This window comes from Syngnathus typhle, linkage group LG15 (genome assembly GCF_033458585.1).
Source record: "Syngnathus typhle isolate RoL2023-S1 ecotype Sweden linkage group LG15, RoL_Styp_1.0, whole genome shotgun sequence".
Lineage (NCBI taxonomy): Eukaryota > Metazoa > Chordata > Actinopteri > Syngnathiformes > Syngnathidae > Syngnathus > Syngnathus typhle.
The window spans coordinates 10,681,527-10,699,001 of record NC_083752.1 but is presented as its reverse complement, the minus strand read 5'-3'; the positions used below and the strand labels follow the sequence as shown (position 1 = coordinate 10,699,001).

Sequence of the window (17,475 nt, the reverse complement as noted above, 5' to 3'; positions counted from 1 at the left end):
GTGAGCTTGTCAAGTTTGGGAGAGCCCGACATTTGTGCGCACACTCTTCTTACTCTGGCGCTTGAGTTTTCGCGCCTTAGCACTGTCAATCTTTCACACTTTGTGCCTCCACGACAGGAGATCCTGAAGAGCCTGGTGGCCGCTCCGTCGGATGGCAGCGACTCGGGCCAAGAGTCCGGGCCGACGCCATACCAGCCCGACCCCACCTTGAAGAGCTACCCGGCACTGCCCATGCAGTTCCACTCCTTTGATAGGTTGCTTTCCAATCTGCCAATCTTTTGCACCGCCGCTGTCTCCTCACCAATAAATGAACTGCGTCTGTCTCGCAGGAGCGTCATGGTCCCGGCAAAGAAGCCGCCACCCGGCAGCTTGTCCGTCAATACGGTGGGTACGCCCACCGCCGGGGGTGCCGCCAGCACGCCTAACATCTTTGCCGCCGCCGTGACACCCAAGAGCATGATCAATACCACAGGTGAGCATCCAGGCTTTGGTGTTCGCGGGACACTGAAATGGTTTGTTCTTCCAAACTGCATTCATGGCCGCCAATATGTCAAGCTATATCTGCGTGTTATGTCCGAATGAGCTTTTTATTGATCCCTTCAGTGGTTTCAATGTGAGGTAATGCGACGTTCCTTCAGCACCAGTAAAGAGAGCGAGCCGAGCCACGTTTGACATTATTGCTCGAGACTTTGTAAACAAACCAAATTGGGCGCGGAGGAGGTTCTGTCCCGCACCCAGACGCTGACGCCAAGCGCTTTGTGTTCGTTTGCACTCTGACCGGTGCGGTGACGCCACCTTGTGACTCACGTGTCCTTCCTTTTGTTCATCCATCCATCTTGTGCAGGAGCAGACTCTGTGGTGGCGGCGGCAGCAGCGTTTGTGAACGGCGCCACCAGCAAGAATCTGCCTGCCGTCCAGACGGTGGCGCCCATGCCTGAAGACAGCCTGGAGAACATGAGGTCAGAGAAAGTTTTTGTCGACTCACCCGCTGTCACTCTTCTCGTCGGTCCTCGCTCTACCCCACAGATAGCCCCACCCCAGACGTTCTTTGCTAAAGCCGCGCCGACGCGCTTTTCCACGACGTCACATTTGCCCATCACTCGACATTCTGTGTTGATGGACAGCATTTTGTGAAGTTACCCGCTTGCCCACAGCTCCAAATTCCATTGTGCTTCCCTTGAGTTGTGCTATCCAAGCCTTAATGGTGTGTGTGCGTGTTACAGTGCCTATTGTGAGGTGGCGCAGTGTGCATTGCGCAGCAGTCAGACGCCTCCCGAGCTCAAGTCCTTTAGCTCCCTGGCCGGCTTCCAGACAACCCCCAGAGATGCAGGACAGTGTTTTAGGCAAGGACCGCCGCTGTGAACGTAATACAGCATATGAAATACACGTTTATTTGCCAAAATAATTGACGCTTTATTTCATCAAGTCAATATTTGATCAACATCTTTTTGCTGACAATTTTTGTCACGTTTTGTACCCAATAGAACAATTTCTCAAACCATTTATTTTATATGATGAATGTATGTTTACACGTATGTGATTTTGCTTGTTATGAACATCCAATGTCACTGCACTCCAAACATGGTGAAATTGCATTTGTTTGATTTGAAGGCGCGCTTGTGTCTTTCCTGCCTTTTGTTTTGCCTCCCCCGCATGTAGAGCCCATCCTTTAGCGCCTGTATTTGCTGTTCTGTCCTCCCTGCAGCATCACCACCAAGCTGGAACGAGCGCTGGAGAAGGTGGCGCCGCTCCTGAGGGAAATTTTTGTTGACTTTGCGCCATTCCTATCGCGCACGCTCCTGGGGAGTCATGGGCAGGAGCTTCTCATTGAAGGTACAGGTGCTGTACAACAAACCTTACTACTACTCCCTTGTTCGGCTTGCTTGGTCTTTGGGAGTTGGGCTTGGTCTTTGAGCTGGCTGCTTCACTCATTCACGAAGCAGGTATGAGGTCCTTCCTGTAACACGTAGCAAGTCAAGCTCATGCTCTGGTTCTGGTTCTTGCTGTGACTTTGAACTCTTCTTGCTGTTCACCTGCATCCTCGACTGTTTTTGTGTCGTATTCAATTTGGATATTTTGCTGCCTTGTGACTAAGTGCGTCTACGCACCGCAGGTCTGGTGTGTATGAAGTCCAGCACGTCGGTGGTGGAACTGGTCATGCTGCTCTGCTCTCAGGTCAGTTCTCGTACGGACAGTCTCGGGTCGCATTTCCGCCAGAGGCCTCTGCGTTTATCGATCGCCCCCGGAATCGCGTCTCAATGACGCATTGCGGATGAAACACCAGATGGATGTCAGTCAAGACGCTCTTTTGGGGGCAAAACATTTCCTCATTGAATGTGCAAAAAGCACAGCTTTTACTTTCTTTTTCTCAGAAATAATACAAATAAAAAAAAAAGATTTTTGGGGAACTTTTTCCCTAAAATTAATCATCTTTGATCTCCCAAAAATATCAAAGTAGTTTTGGTTGAAAAGATGACATTTTATAGAACTCGTATTTCACCTGGAAAAGGCTGAGCTGGTTCCCTTTCTTTTGAATTTTGGAGCGGCCTCACGCCACGCGACCTCCCTGAGCCAGTCGGCAAACGAATGGAACGTTTGCTTTCATCACGGCAATCGTTTGAATTGCGCTATTCGTCACGCCAGCCTCATTCAATGCGATCTTGCAGAACGTTGTCTTGTGACGCTAAACAACAAGCATGCTCGTAACGTATTGGTATGAAAAAGAGCTTACCCCGCTCGCCCCCTCCACGCTGCCTTTGCGCTTTCTCTTCTAAAAAGGCGACTTTAGCATTCGGACGATTGTTCTCGTCCGGAGCTCCCGTCGATGTGCTCTGCCGGCGAGCATATGGCGCCTTTCACATTCCTCCTCCTCCTCCTCCCCTTCCTCCCTCGTGTCGTGTTACCCGGGCAGGCTCCGGCCTTCCCGCCATTAGAGGAAACCCGAGGCCAGATATCGATCGCGTAACAGGAGACGTTGTCCCTCGTGTGACCTCAGAGGCCCTAAAAGCTCCATTAGCACGTGGCTAATGTGCAGCGCCGTTCGCTTTTAGCAAGCACGATTGATTGTCTTCCTCTGAGGTACCAAAAGCAAATACAGTGGAGCCTCGGTTTTCGAACGTCCCGGTTCTCGAACAAATCGGTATTCGAACAAAAATTTCGAGATTTTTTTTGTTTCGGATGTCGGACGAAATTCGGTTGTCGAACCTCGCGAGATGAGACGAGAGGACCCGCACTCCGTTCGTTATTACGTTCTCGTTACTCTGAGAATTGCATCAACTCTAATCATGCCTCAAAAGGAAGCAAGTGGGAGCATTAAAGCCATCCTAAAACACAAAGACGCTCCTAAAGCAATGCGCCAGTGAGCGCCCGGCGCGCTGCGGTTGCGTGATTGGACCAAATTAAGCTCCCTGCGCACTGAGGTCCATTTAAATGTTGGAAAGTACATTAGGATTTAAAAAAAAATTGCGACCGTTTTGTCACAATAATGCGACCAGCGCGGTGGAGTTGCGCGGTCGGCGGCGCGCAACGGTTGCGCGTTCGCTGGAGCGCTGCAGTTGCGCGATCGGACAAAATTAAGCTCCCTGCGCACTGATGTTCACTTAAATTTTGGAAAGTACAGCAGGACTTTAAAAATATTTTCTAAATTTCAGCGACGGTCTGTCACAATAATGCGACCAGCGCGACGCAGTTGCGCGGTGCAGTTGCGCGGACGGTGACGCGCTACGGTTGCGCGTTCCGCGGTGCGCTACAGTTGCGCGATTAGACAAAAATGCGCAAATGAAAAAATGCTTAAAAAAGTCGTTTTTTTTTTTTTTTTTGCTTGGAACAGATTTTTTTTTTCCATTATTTGTAATGGGAAAATATGATTGGGAATTCAAACGGAATTCTTAATTCTTAATGCGCAGTGATTCACTTCTCGAACAGCCTTCTGGAACGGATTGTGTTCGAAACCCGAGGCTCCACTGTAAATGTAAATGTCGGCCGTGTTTTAGGAATGGCAGAATTCCATCCAGAAGAACGCGGGGCTGGCTTTCATTGAGCTTATCAACGAAGGAAGGTAAATGTGACTGATTTGCACAAAATGACAGAAAAATGCCTAAAATGGCAAAGTTTTCGTCTACTTTTTTTCAACTACAATTTGAAACTGGCAAGTTCCAATCCAGCCTGTCAGCTTTTGCCGTGTGTGTGTGCGTACCTTGTCAGACTGCTGTGTCACGCCATGAAGGATCACATTGTGCGTGTGGCCAACGAGGCCGAGTTTATCTTGAACCGCCAGCGAGCAGAAGACGTTCACAAGCATGCTGAGTTTGAGGTATGTTTGCTTGGGGGGAGTCTAAGGAGTTCCAGAAAGGGACTTGGTGCCCCAAAAGAACATCCATTTCTTGAAAAATGTTTTTTGTCTAAAAGAAGGGAATGGATCTTTCAAGGAATGATACCGTGTGTGCCTTTGCTCGTTGAAATGCATTCTCCTTGAAATGTTTGGGCAGTCGAGCTGTGCCCAGTACGCGGCCGACCGTCGCGAGGAAGAGAAGATGTGCGACCACCTGATCGGTGCCGCCAAGCACAGAGACCACGTGACCGCCAACCAGCTCAAGCAGAAGATCCTCAACATCCTGACCAATAAGCACGGAGCCTGGGGCACCATGTCGCGGAGGTCGGTCGGCAGGGAAACCATCCGCTCGTGCTGGTTGCGCGCGTGCTGGTTGCGCTGGCCGTCGTTTTTTTCAGCGTGTGGTCTTCGAACGTCACAACGGAGGCCTGATTGTCTCCTCGCCGTCTCTTTCAGCCAATTGCACGACTTCTGGCGTCTGGACTACTGGGAGGACGACCTGCGCAGGAGGCGGAGATTCGTTAGAAACGCCTTTGGGTCCACACACGCCGACGTGATGCTCAAAAGTCTCGATGATTACGGTCTGTAATTTTTTTCCCTTTCATTCATAAACAGCACGGCCGTGCGCATCTCTGAGATTTCCCTCCTCACGCTCGGCAACGTCTTGTCCAAACAGGCTCGGTCGACGAGCACGACGGCAGCGTCAAGTCCAAGAAGAGCTTCCGCAGTCAGTCGGCAGTGGCGCAGAACCCGGAGGCTGACTTAATGCTGGAAGGTGACGACGACGCCGTCAGCCTCCTGCAGGAGAAAGAAATGGACAACCTGGCAGGTAAGTCGGCTGGCTCGCCATCGGCTGGCTCGTGCTCAGCTGGTTTGTGCTCGGCGCCCCCCTGGTGACTCGTGTCTTTTGTTTCTAGTGTCTTTCCGACCCCAACTTTTTACCTCCAGAGGCAAGTTGCGTGGGTTTCGAGACTAACGGCAGAACAGATTATAATCATTAACGCAATCGCATTGAACTTGATCGCGCAAATTGGAAGCCTTTGATTTTTTTCCCCCCAGAATTATTTTTTTCCACTCGGACGCTCAGGTGTCACTGTCAGGTTTATTTCGCTGACTGAATAACTATTAAGAAGAGCAACAGCAAACAAACCACAAGTGAGACAGAATATTAAGTATTTTCTCGCGAGGAGTGCAGTACAGATAGCTTAATACAATCTCTACACACACTAAATATCTGTAGGCACTCCCTCTCTTTTTATTTGGATTTGCCCTACCCACAGTGTGAGGCATAAGCCACTAAAGGGGAGGAGGAAAGCATGTGGGCTTTGTCTCGTAAGGAAAAATCACTAGGTGTTTACATACTGATAAGAACATCTGGGAAGAGGAGTTTGAATGGACTGGATACAGAAGAAAAAACCTTTGACCTCTAGTTAAAACATAGCAAGGGAGGTTTTACGACATTGTGTAGGATGCAACAAGCTAAGTTATTTATTACTGGTTATATACATTCCAACCTAATCCTACGATCAAGATAGTTGGGAAACCCTGACTTTAATGGTCACTTGGAGGTTCATCTGGGGTGCAGGACAGCAATGAGGCATGTTGTCTAACAAAGTGGTCTTTGTTAGAAAGGAACTGTCCTTCTGTGGTACATCATAAAAACAGCAAGGCCAAACAGCAAGCATACCGTTTTTTTCCGTGTATAGTGCGCAAAATTTAACTAATTTATTGTCCTAGAATCTGGGGTGCGCATTATACATGGGTACAATTTTTTTTTTAATTTTTTAATTTTTTTTTTTTATTATTATTATTTTTTTAAGTCCCAATGATCGTCACACACGCAGGGAGGCAATGGGTCCCATTTTTATAGTCTTTGGTATGGTCTTAACTAGGCTGGATGTAATTTTTTTTGTTGGCGTTTATTTCTCCGACTGCCCGTAAACGCACCACCGCGCTCCGTGCACGCACGGGACAGCAAACGAGCAGGTGATCGAGCAAGCCTTGTCTGATACGAGAGCATTGCGGTCGCATGGAGCGTGTTTGAAGTGAACAGCAGAGAAGAAAGGAACAAGGCAAAGTGTTGTGAAATAAAATGCACAGAACGGATGCGCAAGATACGTCAGCTATATAAAGAGCGAGAGTTGTTTTCTTCCTATTAGTTTCAATTCACAGTTTAATTAGCAGTTTCAATCAGCAAATAACAAAATGCGTATTACAGGTAATATTTTATTTCACAACACTTTGCCTTGTTCCTTTGGTCTCTGCTGTTCATCCTAAAACACAAAGGCGCTCTTTAAGCAATGCGACAGTGAGCGCCCGGCGCGCTGCGGTTGCGCGACCGCACCAAATTAAGCTCCCTGCGCAGTGCGCACTGATGTCCACTTAAATTTTAGAAAGTACATCAGGACTTTAAAAATATCTTCTAAATTTCAGCGACGGCTCTGTCACAATAATCGACCAGCCCGGTGCAGTTGGGCGGTCGGCGGCGCGCTACGGTTGAGCGTTCTCTCTCGCGCTCTCTCTCTCGCTCGCTCTCGCACACACGCGCACACACGCACACGCGCACACACGCAAACCGGATATCATACGGAGGCCGCCATTACAGATGCGCAGAACGGATGCGCAAGACACGTCAGCTATATAAAGAGCGAGAGTTCAGTTCTCTACCTAAATCCGTATTACAGGTACCGTTTTTTTCCGTGTATAGTGCGCAATATTTTACTAATTTATTGTCCTAAAATCTGGGGTGCGTATTATACATGGGTACAAAGAAAAAAAAAAAAAATTTTTTTTTTTTTAATTTTTTTTTTTTTTTTTTTAAATAAAGTCATGGTACAACCAAACCAACAACAGGACTGACCGACAAAGTCGTGGAACAAAAAGACAGGGTGACATTACCAAAGACAGGAACAGAATGACAGTAACACATGCAATGATCCAACGGTGAGCGAGGGGCAGACAGGACTTAAATACAAAACACGTTACATCGATTGAGGTGACACAGGAAGAGCGGGGTGACACGAACAGAAACTATGGCAACCTAGACACATAGCAAAACTGGGGACGAGACATGACAAATCTCCCCCGAAATAAAACTCACCTTTCTTCTTGTTTGTTGTCAATCGCGCATCGCATTCAGCCATCCTGCCCAACACACTTAGTAAAATTCATAATTGACGACACATCGTTTGATGCGATGGTGCAATCCTCGATGGTGTGTTATTGTCAAATATTGTTTGTTTTTTAATCTCCATCGCGGACCGGACGTCATACGGAGGCCGCCATTACAGATGCGCAGAACGGTTGCGCAAGACACGTCAGCTATATAAAGAGCGAGAGTTCAGTTCTCCACCTATTAGTTTCAATTCACAGTTTAATTAGCAGTTTCAATCAGCAAATAACAAAATGCGTATTACAGGTAATATTTTATTTCACAACACTTTGCCTTGTTCCTTTCGTCTCTGCTGTTCATTTCAAACACGCTCCATACGACCGCAATGCTCTTGTATCAGACGCTCGCTCGATCACCTGCTAGTTTGCCGTCTGCCACAATGTACCCTACACAAATCCGAAACATTTGTTGCGGCTCCGAGTCACGACGAGGGGCAAGTTTTGGTTTCCAAGGGTGTTTTTATTCCTCTTCAACGTCTCTCCCATACAGAGCCGCCGTGTGCGCACGGAGCGCGGTGGTGCGTTTAGGGGCAGTCGGAGAAATCAACGCCAACAAAAAAAATGACATCCAGCCTAGTTAAGACCATACCAAAGACTTTAAAAATGGGACCCATTGCCTCCCTGCGTGTGTGACGATCTTTGGGACTTAAAAAAAAAAAAAAAAAAAATTAAAAAAAAATTCATAAAAATTGGGTGCGTATTATACATGGGTACAAGCTTTTTTCCAGCATCAGCATGCCATTGTTAGGGGTGCGTACTATACATGGGGGCGCACTATACATGGAAAAAAACGGTAATATTTTATTTCACAACACTTTGCCTTGTTCCTTTCTTCTCTGCTGTTCACTTCAAACACGCTCCATGCGACCGCAATGCTCTCGTATCAGACGCTTGCTCGATCACCTGCTCGTTTGCTGTCCCGTGCGCGCACGGAGCGCGGTGGTGCGTTTATGGGCAGTCGGAGAAATCAACGCCAACAAAAAAAATTACATCCAGCCTAGTTAAGACCATACCAAAGATTATAAAAATGGGACCCATTGCCTCCCTGCGTGTGTGACGATCATTGGGACTTAAAAAAAATAAATAGATAAAAAAAAAATCATAAAAATTCGGTGCGTATTATACATGGGTACAGGCTTTTTTCCAGCATCAGCATGCCATTTTTAGGGTGCTTATTATACATGGGGGCGCACTATACACGGAAAAAAACGGTATATTGCAGTAATATTGCGGTAAGGCATTGATTAGAGAACGCATGATAACATATATATATACATTTTTCTAACAATTCCCTCCTGTTTATCATAAGTTCTCAGAGACCATCTTATCACCTAAAAGCGGCCATTTCAAAAAAGATTTTCAGCCGTAAGAACACAATTCATAAGAACAAATTTACACCCGGGAGGAGATTGAGCCTTAATAATCAATGTCAGAGTCGGGAAACAAATCGGACAGGTTTACCACAGGAGCTTCAAAGATGGAGCCATCGCCAGAGCGACAACCCTCGTCAGTCGCAAAGTTGTCCCCTTGGAGCAACGGAAAAGTCTCAGCTGCTGAAGAGATAGCAGTTGTAATTAATCTGTTAATTAGAGACCGGAGACACGGAATACAACAACATCCACACAAGGTCAAAACAGCAGAAGAAACGGCAAGGGAGACTAGGACCGAGGAAACCCGGGTACGGTACTGTCCGAACATGTTTAGCCAGTCGTTCCAAACCTCTGTGTTCACTCCACTGCGTTCCTTCATTTTCCCATTCAAGGTCCTCAGGCCCTCAAGGGCCTGGGACAGGCTTCCATCAGCGGCAGTATTATTTGGAATAAATGTGCAGCATTGCTCACCAAACATGGCGCAGACACCACCCTCTTTTGAGAGTAGCATGTCAAGGGCCATTTGGTTCTGGAAAGCCATGAGGGAAGTCGCGGCTAGTTGGGAGTGGACCGCCCTGAAATCCGCCTCGGTCCAATTTCCAAGCCTCTGCACGTTGTAATGGATGTAGTTGATCCTGTCGACATTTTTGTTAAGAGTACACCACCAACACAGGGTGGATTCAAAACCAGCTGCTATCTGATTCACCAGCTTACACTTATCCGGTACTCCTCTGGGAACTCCAATTGCATCAATTTCGGTCAGATCATCGTCGGCTCTCAAATTCAAGGATATTTCGTTTTTTACCAGCTTTTTTTTTTTTTTTCAGATCTTGGGATGTTGATACATATACAATTTAGCTTGACTACATTCTCTGAAAGCAATGGGTTCTTTTTTCTTTCTTCAATGGATATTACTATATAGAATGCTCTGTCACACATCTTACAATCCAATCGACGTGATAGACTTCACACGATCTTTGATCAATGGTGACGGTACAACATAAAGCAATGGTCGCAAACCCATACATATGACATATTCAATTGTCTTTACAGCTTGTTTTGCCATTAGCAATCAATTGTTTCGTTTAGCAGTTTACTCTTATACTAGTTACCTGAAACAAATTATCCACATTCACTTTAGATATATTCATCCCATTCTTTAACATCTACAGCGGTTGTTTACAAAGTACACATATAAACATCATACTCTCATGGCAGTCCAGATCTGACACAGCAGATCATCCTGCAAAGGTCAAATTGATCTTTTAAATTGCTACAATGCAGCATAATTTAAAAAAAATTTTGGAGTGATCAATATAAGTTGTTCACTCATCTCTACCCTACTCATTATGACTTAGTTCCCACAAATACCATATTGCTGAAGTTAACAAAGTGGCAACAAAGATAGCCACCTTACATGCAATAACGTCATTGTTCCATTTTCTTTTCCCGGCATTTCTCTAAGAGGTAAGCCTCCCTTTGGGTCACTTTTTCCGATTGAACGTTACCTCAAAAGAAATGACCCTTTTTTAATTTGCTAGGACCACCTCAACTGACCTTTCTGCTATTTTAATGGCAGTTGACGTAATTATCAATATTCAATGTGGCCCTTCCCCCTTGGAAGAACACCAGCGTTTTGTTTTCAATGCTCTTAATGAGAACGTGCTTTGTTCTTTTTGCCTTTAAAATATTAATTATAAATATAAAATGTAAATGCCAAATTTGAATCATCCTTAGTTTCCCACTTGGTTTTAAAACATGGTAATCTATATTGTCGCCCAAACAATTTTTCATACGGGGTTAAACCCACAGTACTTGTAATATTTATGTACAGTTTGACCAGGTCTAAACATTTTGTCCATGATCTTCCGTTTTTTCCTATGCACATTTTCACACTTTATACCAGTCCTGTTACGAGAATTAATTTTCAAAATCCCATATCTCGGTATTATTATTATTATTATTATTTTTTACATAACGTTTTTGCCACTGTTAAGGCATTCAGTGTTTTTGTTTAAACCAAATCAAACCATTTTGAGAATGCATCTATTATGACCAGGCATTATAACCCTGTGGATTGTGTTTAGCACATGTTAAACAAGCTCTACAATTTTTTCATTTTTTTATTTTATTTATTTATTTATTTATTTATTTATTTATTTTGAAAATGTTTTGAATATGAATCAAATCCGTATGTTGTATAAAGCTGACTGAACTGCCCCATTATCCCTCCTCTTGAGCCATGCGACACACAACCATGGCTCAATATTGCCGCCCATTCGTATAGGTTTTTTGCAGGACAGGTCAATCTTCTGGTCATTTATAGATACCATTCTCCACTCATGCCCCACTTTTCGCCCATAATTGAGTTTCAGTCTATGGACTTTGTCGCTGCACATCTTCATAAAAAAAAAAAAATTCCAGTAATTCAATCCGCTTCTTGTGTGTATAAAATTTGAAGCATCTTTTGCACTGCAGCTATGCGGTTCCGTCTGCAAGCTTGTTACCTCTTGACACCTTATCAGTCTCGTGCGTGCCCTGCACACGTGCATATAGCTATTTGTCGTGGCAATTGGACTGCTTCCACAACTAGCTTAGTTGTAGTTTCTTGTAGTTTTTTTTCAATTAGTTTCTCATCGTTTATCACAAGAATCTTAGTAATTTGAACAAACATCTAAAAGTATGTTTTATTTTACTCAATTGTACGATTTAGAGAATCCATATGTAGTAAAGTGTTGTATTACTACATATGATTTCATCTTCATTTAATTTGACACACCTTTCAAAATGCTTCTCAGTGTCCCAGTGCACACATGTTTTGCGTGTGTAACTGGTTGTCTCAACCCGTGTTCCACATCCTAATCTTTCCTCCCTCAAGGTGTCAAACCAATCAAGATAAAGATAAAAAACAACAAAATAACCGCCAGTAAATTAATATAATAGTCAATTGTTGTTGTTTCTTAACTTTAACTAACTCAATCACTCTCTTATTCCCAAATGCAAAAACTTGTGTAGTCTTGACACAACCAATCGACTATTTCTTCTAAATTTAGCTTTGAAATGTTATTTAATAATTTTGCTTCATCCAATTCCAGAAAGCAAGTTCTTTCCATCTTTCAAATTTTGTTTCATCAGGGCTAGGCATTAATGCAGTGTGAACCAGTGAATGCCCACAAAAAATTGCTTGCCTTTCTTTTCTTCTTATTTTCACAAAATTGCTTTTGTTTTGCGGTGCAAATCATATAGACTACAATCTAGCAAATTTCTTTTTGCACCTACATTAGCCAATTTTAACACATAACACTGACAGCACACAGACAACACAAAAACTTACAGCAGAGACACAGCTCACAAACAATACAAACAAACAACGCTGCGCAAACGTCATCCTCTAGGGGGGGCGCAGCATCAATGTTGATTGGTCACAGGCTGGTCATTTCCTGCAACAACCATGATGCCGGCCCACCGCTCACACGAGCATAGCAATGGCCCTGCGACAACGCGCGAGCGCAGGCACGCTTATCAGTTTCACCTTCTCAAAGGGCAGGCCAACTTTGCCGTTGCCCCCTTCATCATGTTCACCTTCAACATCTTTCAGTCTTCTACACAACATTTGCTGTCTCTTATTCTCGTCCTATCAAGCCACTATTCTAGTCACTTCCTGCCACGCACGTCTTATTTTCTCTACTTCCACACACTGCTTATCTTAGTTTCTCCAACCAACTTAAACACACCATCATCCGCTTCTCAATTTCCCTATTATTGCGCAACAGCCTCCAGAACATTCTCCATTACTGATTTCTTCCATAGGACACACATCTCACTCGCACTCATACACACACCCATTCATGAGGATCCTCTGCGCGCACACGCACACACACACCAGCACAAAAGGATGACTCACAACATATAGAACACACATCGATCCCACTAACACACCTTTTTGTTCGTGTTACTTTTCTGATTTATTCTCTATTTCACTTTTAGAAGCTACATATTTGTAATTCTTTTCTATTTATTTAGCAAATTTTAACTTCAATGTTTCTTTATCTTACTTTATCCTTTTAACATAAATATCTCCTTATATTTAAGCTAATTTCTCATTAATTTTGGCAGCCAGGTTCCCACTTCATTACATGGAAACCTGATTTGATTTGATTTTGGCCTAGTCATAGTGTTTCTATTAATTTGTGCAGTCACGTGCCATGTGACCGTTTTCTCCGCAATTCCAGCATTTTATTGGAGGTTGCACAACTCCTCTTCCTCGGCCTCTAAAGCCTCCTCTGTTAGACATTGCTCGCCCTCTCTGGCCTTTCTGTGCTCTGCCTGCATTTTGGTAAAAAGTGTCACTATCCTGGTCTACCAGAAAAGTGTCTTTTGAAGCTTTCATTTGTTTTCGTTTTTGTTTGTCTATGACTACTTTTTCCGCATGGAGGGCATGATTTATGTATTCCTCCAAAGTTCCGGTGTTCATTCCTATATGATTATTGATCACCCTAATTTGTATTGCAGGCTTGGACCCTACATGGATGGCATTTTTTAATTATTGCTGATAAGCACCTTGAGGCGCATTATCTTCCACCAGTCCACTGTGTGTTTTAAACACTTTTGTCATGCGCACTCGATACTCATCAAAGGTTTCATTATCATTTTGCTTTGTTCTGCCTATTTCTGTATAATTTGCTCTGATTTCCTTTGACCAATCCATTTCTAGCGGGCTTTTCTGCCTAGTGGCTCTGTCCGTCATCCCATAAGGAGGAGGTGATTCCTCAATTTTGTGTGTGTCATGCATTTGCGGGTACAACTTCGCAATGATCTTTAGTTTTGAATTTGTAGCATGTGTTTTCTCTTCTTGCTCTTGTACTGCTTCTAGTTCTCCCTCAAATTTATATTTTTTAACCCATTTATCGAAATCTTTTTTTAATCGGTTGGGATCCTGCCTTTCAATTATTTTCCAATCTTTGCATTTTAGTTCATGTCGGGGTAGGGACTTTCGCTTATTATTTAAGTTTCCCATGGTTTATTTTTCTAAATTTTGGAGTTGGTAGTTTGAATGGCACCTACAGTGTCCTAAAACCAACTTTATTCACAGGACAGTGGTTAAAAATTCGATGTGTGGTAAGTCTCCTTTCACCTCCCCGAAGTGAGCGGAGAGTTCTTTGCCTCTGCACCCACACAAAGCCACTGTTTACAATCCTGTGTGTTTATATAGAGGAGCGCTCAAATGAGATCACTCTCAGTCAAACCGTTCACAAGCATACCACGCGCGTTTTTTTTTTTTTAATAACAGAGGAGTCCGCCCCTCCTGCTGCGGAATTTAACTAGCTTGAAAGCTAGGGGGCTCCACATCCGCCCCTGCAGAATTTAACTGTTTCTAATTGTACTTGATAGGGTCTAGAATTCTCAAGGTTTTAAATGATTAAGTGAATAACAGAGGAGTCCGCCCCTCCTGCTGCGGAATTTAACTAGCTTGAAAGCTAGGGGGCTCCACATCCGCCCCTGCAGAATTGAACTGTTTCTATTTAGTAGAATTAATATTCCTACTCACGGTCTGCTGATTCTCTTCCTCGGAAGATCTCGTCAACCCTCCCGGTGTCCAGCCGGACTGATCGAGACAGTCCCGTCAAAGGGCTTTTGTTTTACCTCGGCCGAGGATTGTCACCTGCGTCGAAGAGCCCGCTGGAACCGTTCAAGGCGTGTCGAGATCCCGGAATGAGACCCCAATCTCTGTCAGGTTTATTTCGCTGACTGAATAACTATTAAGAAGAGCAACAGCAAACAAATCACAAGTGAGACAGATTATTAAGTCTTTTCTCGCGAGGAGTGCAGTACAGATAGCTTAATACAATCTCTACACACACTAAATATCTGTAGGCACTAGAGATGCACCGATCCGACTTTTTCAGTTTCGATACCGATACCGATGCAGTGACTTCGCGTACCGGTCGATACCCGATACCGATCCGATATTATGGTTGACTTAACAAGCTACATAACTCTACATGTGGAACAGAAAAGACCAAAGGCAATGGCATCAGGCAGACTACACAGTTCTTTGCTCTAAATTAGGGGTGTCCAAACTAACGGTCCAGTTTTTATTGGCCCGCAGCAAATTCTGAAAACATAATTGAATATGGCCCGCACAAGAAGCTTGAGCTCAGCTTCTCAGTTTCCACACTAGATGGAGCCCGCCACACAGAGCGTTTAACGTCCCATTAACACCCCCCCGGAAGAGAAGCGAACACGCAGCGTTTGACATCCGATTAGCCTCCCCCCCCCCCCATTCGGGAGAGAAGCGAACGCGCAGCCTTTGACGTCCCATTAGCAACCCGAAGAGAAGCGAACGCGCAGGGTTTGACGTCCCATTAGCAACCCGAAGAGAAGCGAACACGCAGGGTTTGACGTCCGCTTAGCAACCCGGGGAAGAGAAGCGAACGTTCGCTCCATGTTTGCGTTTGTTTAGAAAACTCTCGTGGCATGCGGCACACGTGCTGCTGACGTATGACGTAGCCCGCGTCCTAATAGATTAAGGAAAGTATCGGCTCACAGATCGGCTGCATTTTCCGATACCCGATCCATCTATTTTGTTGATATCGGTGCCGATATCCGATCCAGATATCGGATCGGTGCATCTCTAGTAGGCACTCCCGCTCTTTTTATTTGGATTTGCCCTACCCACAGTCTGAGACATAAGCCACTAAAGGGGAGGAGGAAAGCATGTGGGCTTTGTCTCGTAAGGAAAAATCACTAGGTTTACATACTGATAAGAACATCTGGGAAGAGGAGTTTGAATGGACTGGATACAGAAGAAAAAACCTTTGACCTCTAGTTAAAACATAGCAAGGGAAGTTTTACGACATTGTGTAGGATGCAACAAGCTAAGTTATTTATTACTGGTTACATACATTCCAACCTAATCCTACGATCAAGATAGTTGGGAAACCCTGACTTTAATGGTCACTTGGAGGTTCATCTGGGGTGCAGGACAGCAATGAGGCATGTTGTCTAACAAAGTGGTCTTTGTTAGAAAGGAACTGTCCTTCTGTGGTACATCATAAAAACAGCAAGGCCAAACAGCAAGCATATATTGCAGTAATATTGCGGTAAGGCATTGATTAGAGAACGCATGATAACATATATATATACATTTTTCTAACAGTCACACTCTGACATCTGTTCGTCGACGCCGTCTTTTCTGGCAGGCCCGGTGGTACTGAGCACGCCGGCCCAGCTGGTGGCGCCGGCGCTGATGGCCCGCGGGACACTGTCGGTCACCACCACGGAGATCTATTTTGAGGTGGACGAGGACGACCCTGCCTTCAAGAAGGCTGACGCCAAGGTGAGGCTGCGCAAACAGGCGTCACCCACCCGCTGACGGCAAATTGTTGTGGTGGGGCCCGTAGGTGCTGGCCTACTCGGAGGGTCTGCATGGCAAGTGGATGTTCAGCGAGATCCGAGCTGTATTTTCCAGACGCTACCTGCTGCACAACACAGGCCTGGAGGTCTTCATGGCCAACAGAAGTAAGAGGCCCGTCGGCTTTGGTGGGCTTGTGGAAAATATCAAGTGGTGATATCCCTCTTTCCCGTCAGCCTCTGTGATGTTCAACTTTCCCGACCAGGCCACGGTCAAGCGGGTGGTCTACAGCCTGCCGCGGGTGGGCGTCGGCACCAGCTACGGTCTGCCCCAGGCCAGGTGGGTTTGGCATGTGTTGGCCCGGGCCGATTCAACGTTTCTGACCGTCGCGCGTGTGCTTTGCCCGCAGGCGGATCTCGTTGGCCACACCGCGTCAGCTCTTCAAGTCGTCCAACATGACGCAGCGGTGGCAGCGCCGGGAGATCTCCAACTTTGAGTACCTCATGTTCCTCAACACCATTGCAGGTGAGCCTTGTCCAAAGGAACCTTTCAAAGAATGGGACCAACTCAGCCCTCAAAGCTGCGCTCACGTGACGTTGGCGTCCACAGGGAGGACGTACAACGACCTGAACCAGTACCCCATCTTCCCCTGGGTGCTGACTAACTACGACTGCGAGGAACTTGACCTCACCTTGCCCGGCAACTTCAGAGATCTCTCCAAGGTTGAACAGTGTTCTTTGCCGAAAGACATGTTGGCCTGGCACGTCCTTTGTTGGCCCGGCACGTCCTTTGCCAGCCCAAAATGGCAAAGTTGACGCCAGTTTGACCTTTTGCGGATGGAGCGCGGTGGCTCAAGTGTCTGTCTGGGGTTTCCCGCAGCCCATCGGCGCTCTCAACCCCAAGCGGGCCGCCTTCTACGCTGACCGCTACGAGACATGGGACGAGGAGGGTGCGCCACCCGACCACTACGCCACCCTTTACTCTACGGCGCACTCCACCCTCACGTGGATGCTCCGAATCGTGAGTCGAGCGCCACTGGGTCAGAGGTCTGCTTGCTCCGGGATCCTGTCAGACACAACCACGTGCACCTTTGTGTCCGCAGGAGCCCTTCACCACCTTCTTCCTCAACACCAACCAGGGAAAGTTCGACCACGCTGAGCGGACCTTCTCGGGTGTTGGCCGCTCTTGGAGGAACTGCCAGCGGGACACGGCGGACGTGACGGCAAGCGGGCTGGCCCATTGAGGCATTC

At 45.8% G+C, this 17,475-nt stretch overlaps 1 protein-coding gene and 1 long non-coding RNA gene across 3 annotated transcripts in view; one reads left to right on the top strand and one right to left on the bottom strand.

The window, feature by feature from the left end:
• Positions 1–2,848, bottom strand: part of LOC133168491 (uncharacterized) — a 4,448-nt gene extending 1,600 nt beyond the window's left edge. Inside the window, exons 1-4 of one of the 2 annotated variants that reach the window (XR_009718227.1) lie at positions 2,732–2,848; positions 2,109–2,305; positions 1,856–1,957; positions 1–1,751 (exon numbers count right to left, since the gene is read on the bottom strand). The exon at positions 1–1,751 is cut by the window's left edge and continues 1,600 nt beyond it. This is a non-coding gene — a long non-coding RNA (uncharacterized LOC133168491). Of the gene's footprint in view, positions 1,958–2,108; positions 2,306–2,731 lie in introns of both variants that reach the window. The other variant, XR_009718226.1, reaches the window with a different exon arrangement.
• LOC133168490 (neurobeachin-like) overlaps positions 1–17,475 on the top strand; it is a 29,225-nt gene that overhangs the window by 8,134 nt on the left and 3,616 nt on the right. Inside the window, exons 8-25 of the mRNA XM_061300104.1 lie at positions 118–254; positions 330–472; positions 845–959; positions 1,224–1,343; positions 1,706–1,833; positions 2,114–2,175; positions 3,993–4,057; positions 4,204–4,312; positions 4,488–4,654; positions 4,787–4,911; positions 5,007–5,159; positions 16,074–16,210; positions 16,275–16,392; positions 16,462–16,564; positions 16,635–16,750; positions 16,835–16,947; positions 17,105–17,245; positions 17,328–17,447. Of these exons, the coding sequence (XP_061156088.1) occupies positions 118–254; positions 330–472; positions 845–959; positions 1,224–1,343; positions 1,706–1,833; positions 2,114–2,175; positions 3,993–4,057; positions 4,204–4,312; positions 4,488–4,654; positions 4,787–4,911; positions 5,007–5,159; positions 16,074–16,210; positions 16,275–16,392; positions 16,462–16,564; positions 16,635–16,750; positions 16,835–16,947; positions 17,105–17,245; positions 17,328–17,447 (2,172 nt within the window). The remainder of the gene's footprint in view (positions 1–117; positions 255–329; positions 473–844; positions 960–1,223; positions 1,344–1,705; positions 1,834–2,113; positions 2,176–3,992; positions 4,058–4,203; positions 4,313–4,487; positions 4,655–4,786; positions 4,912–5,006; positions 5,160–16,073; positions 16,211–16,274; positions 16,393–16,461; positions 16,565–16,634; positions 16,751–16,834; positions 16,948–17,104; positions 17,246–17,327; positions 17,448–17,475) is intronic.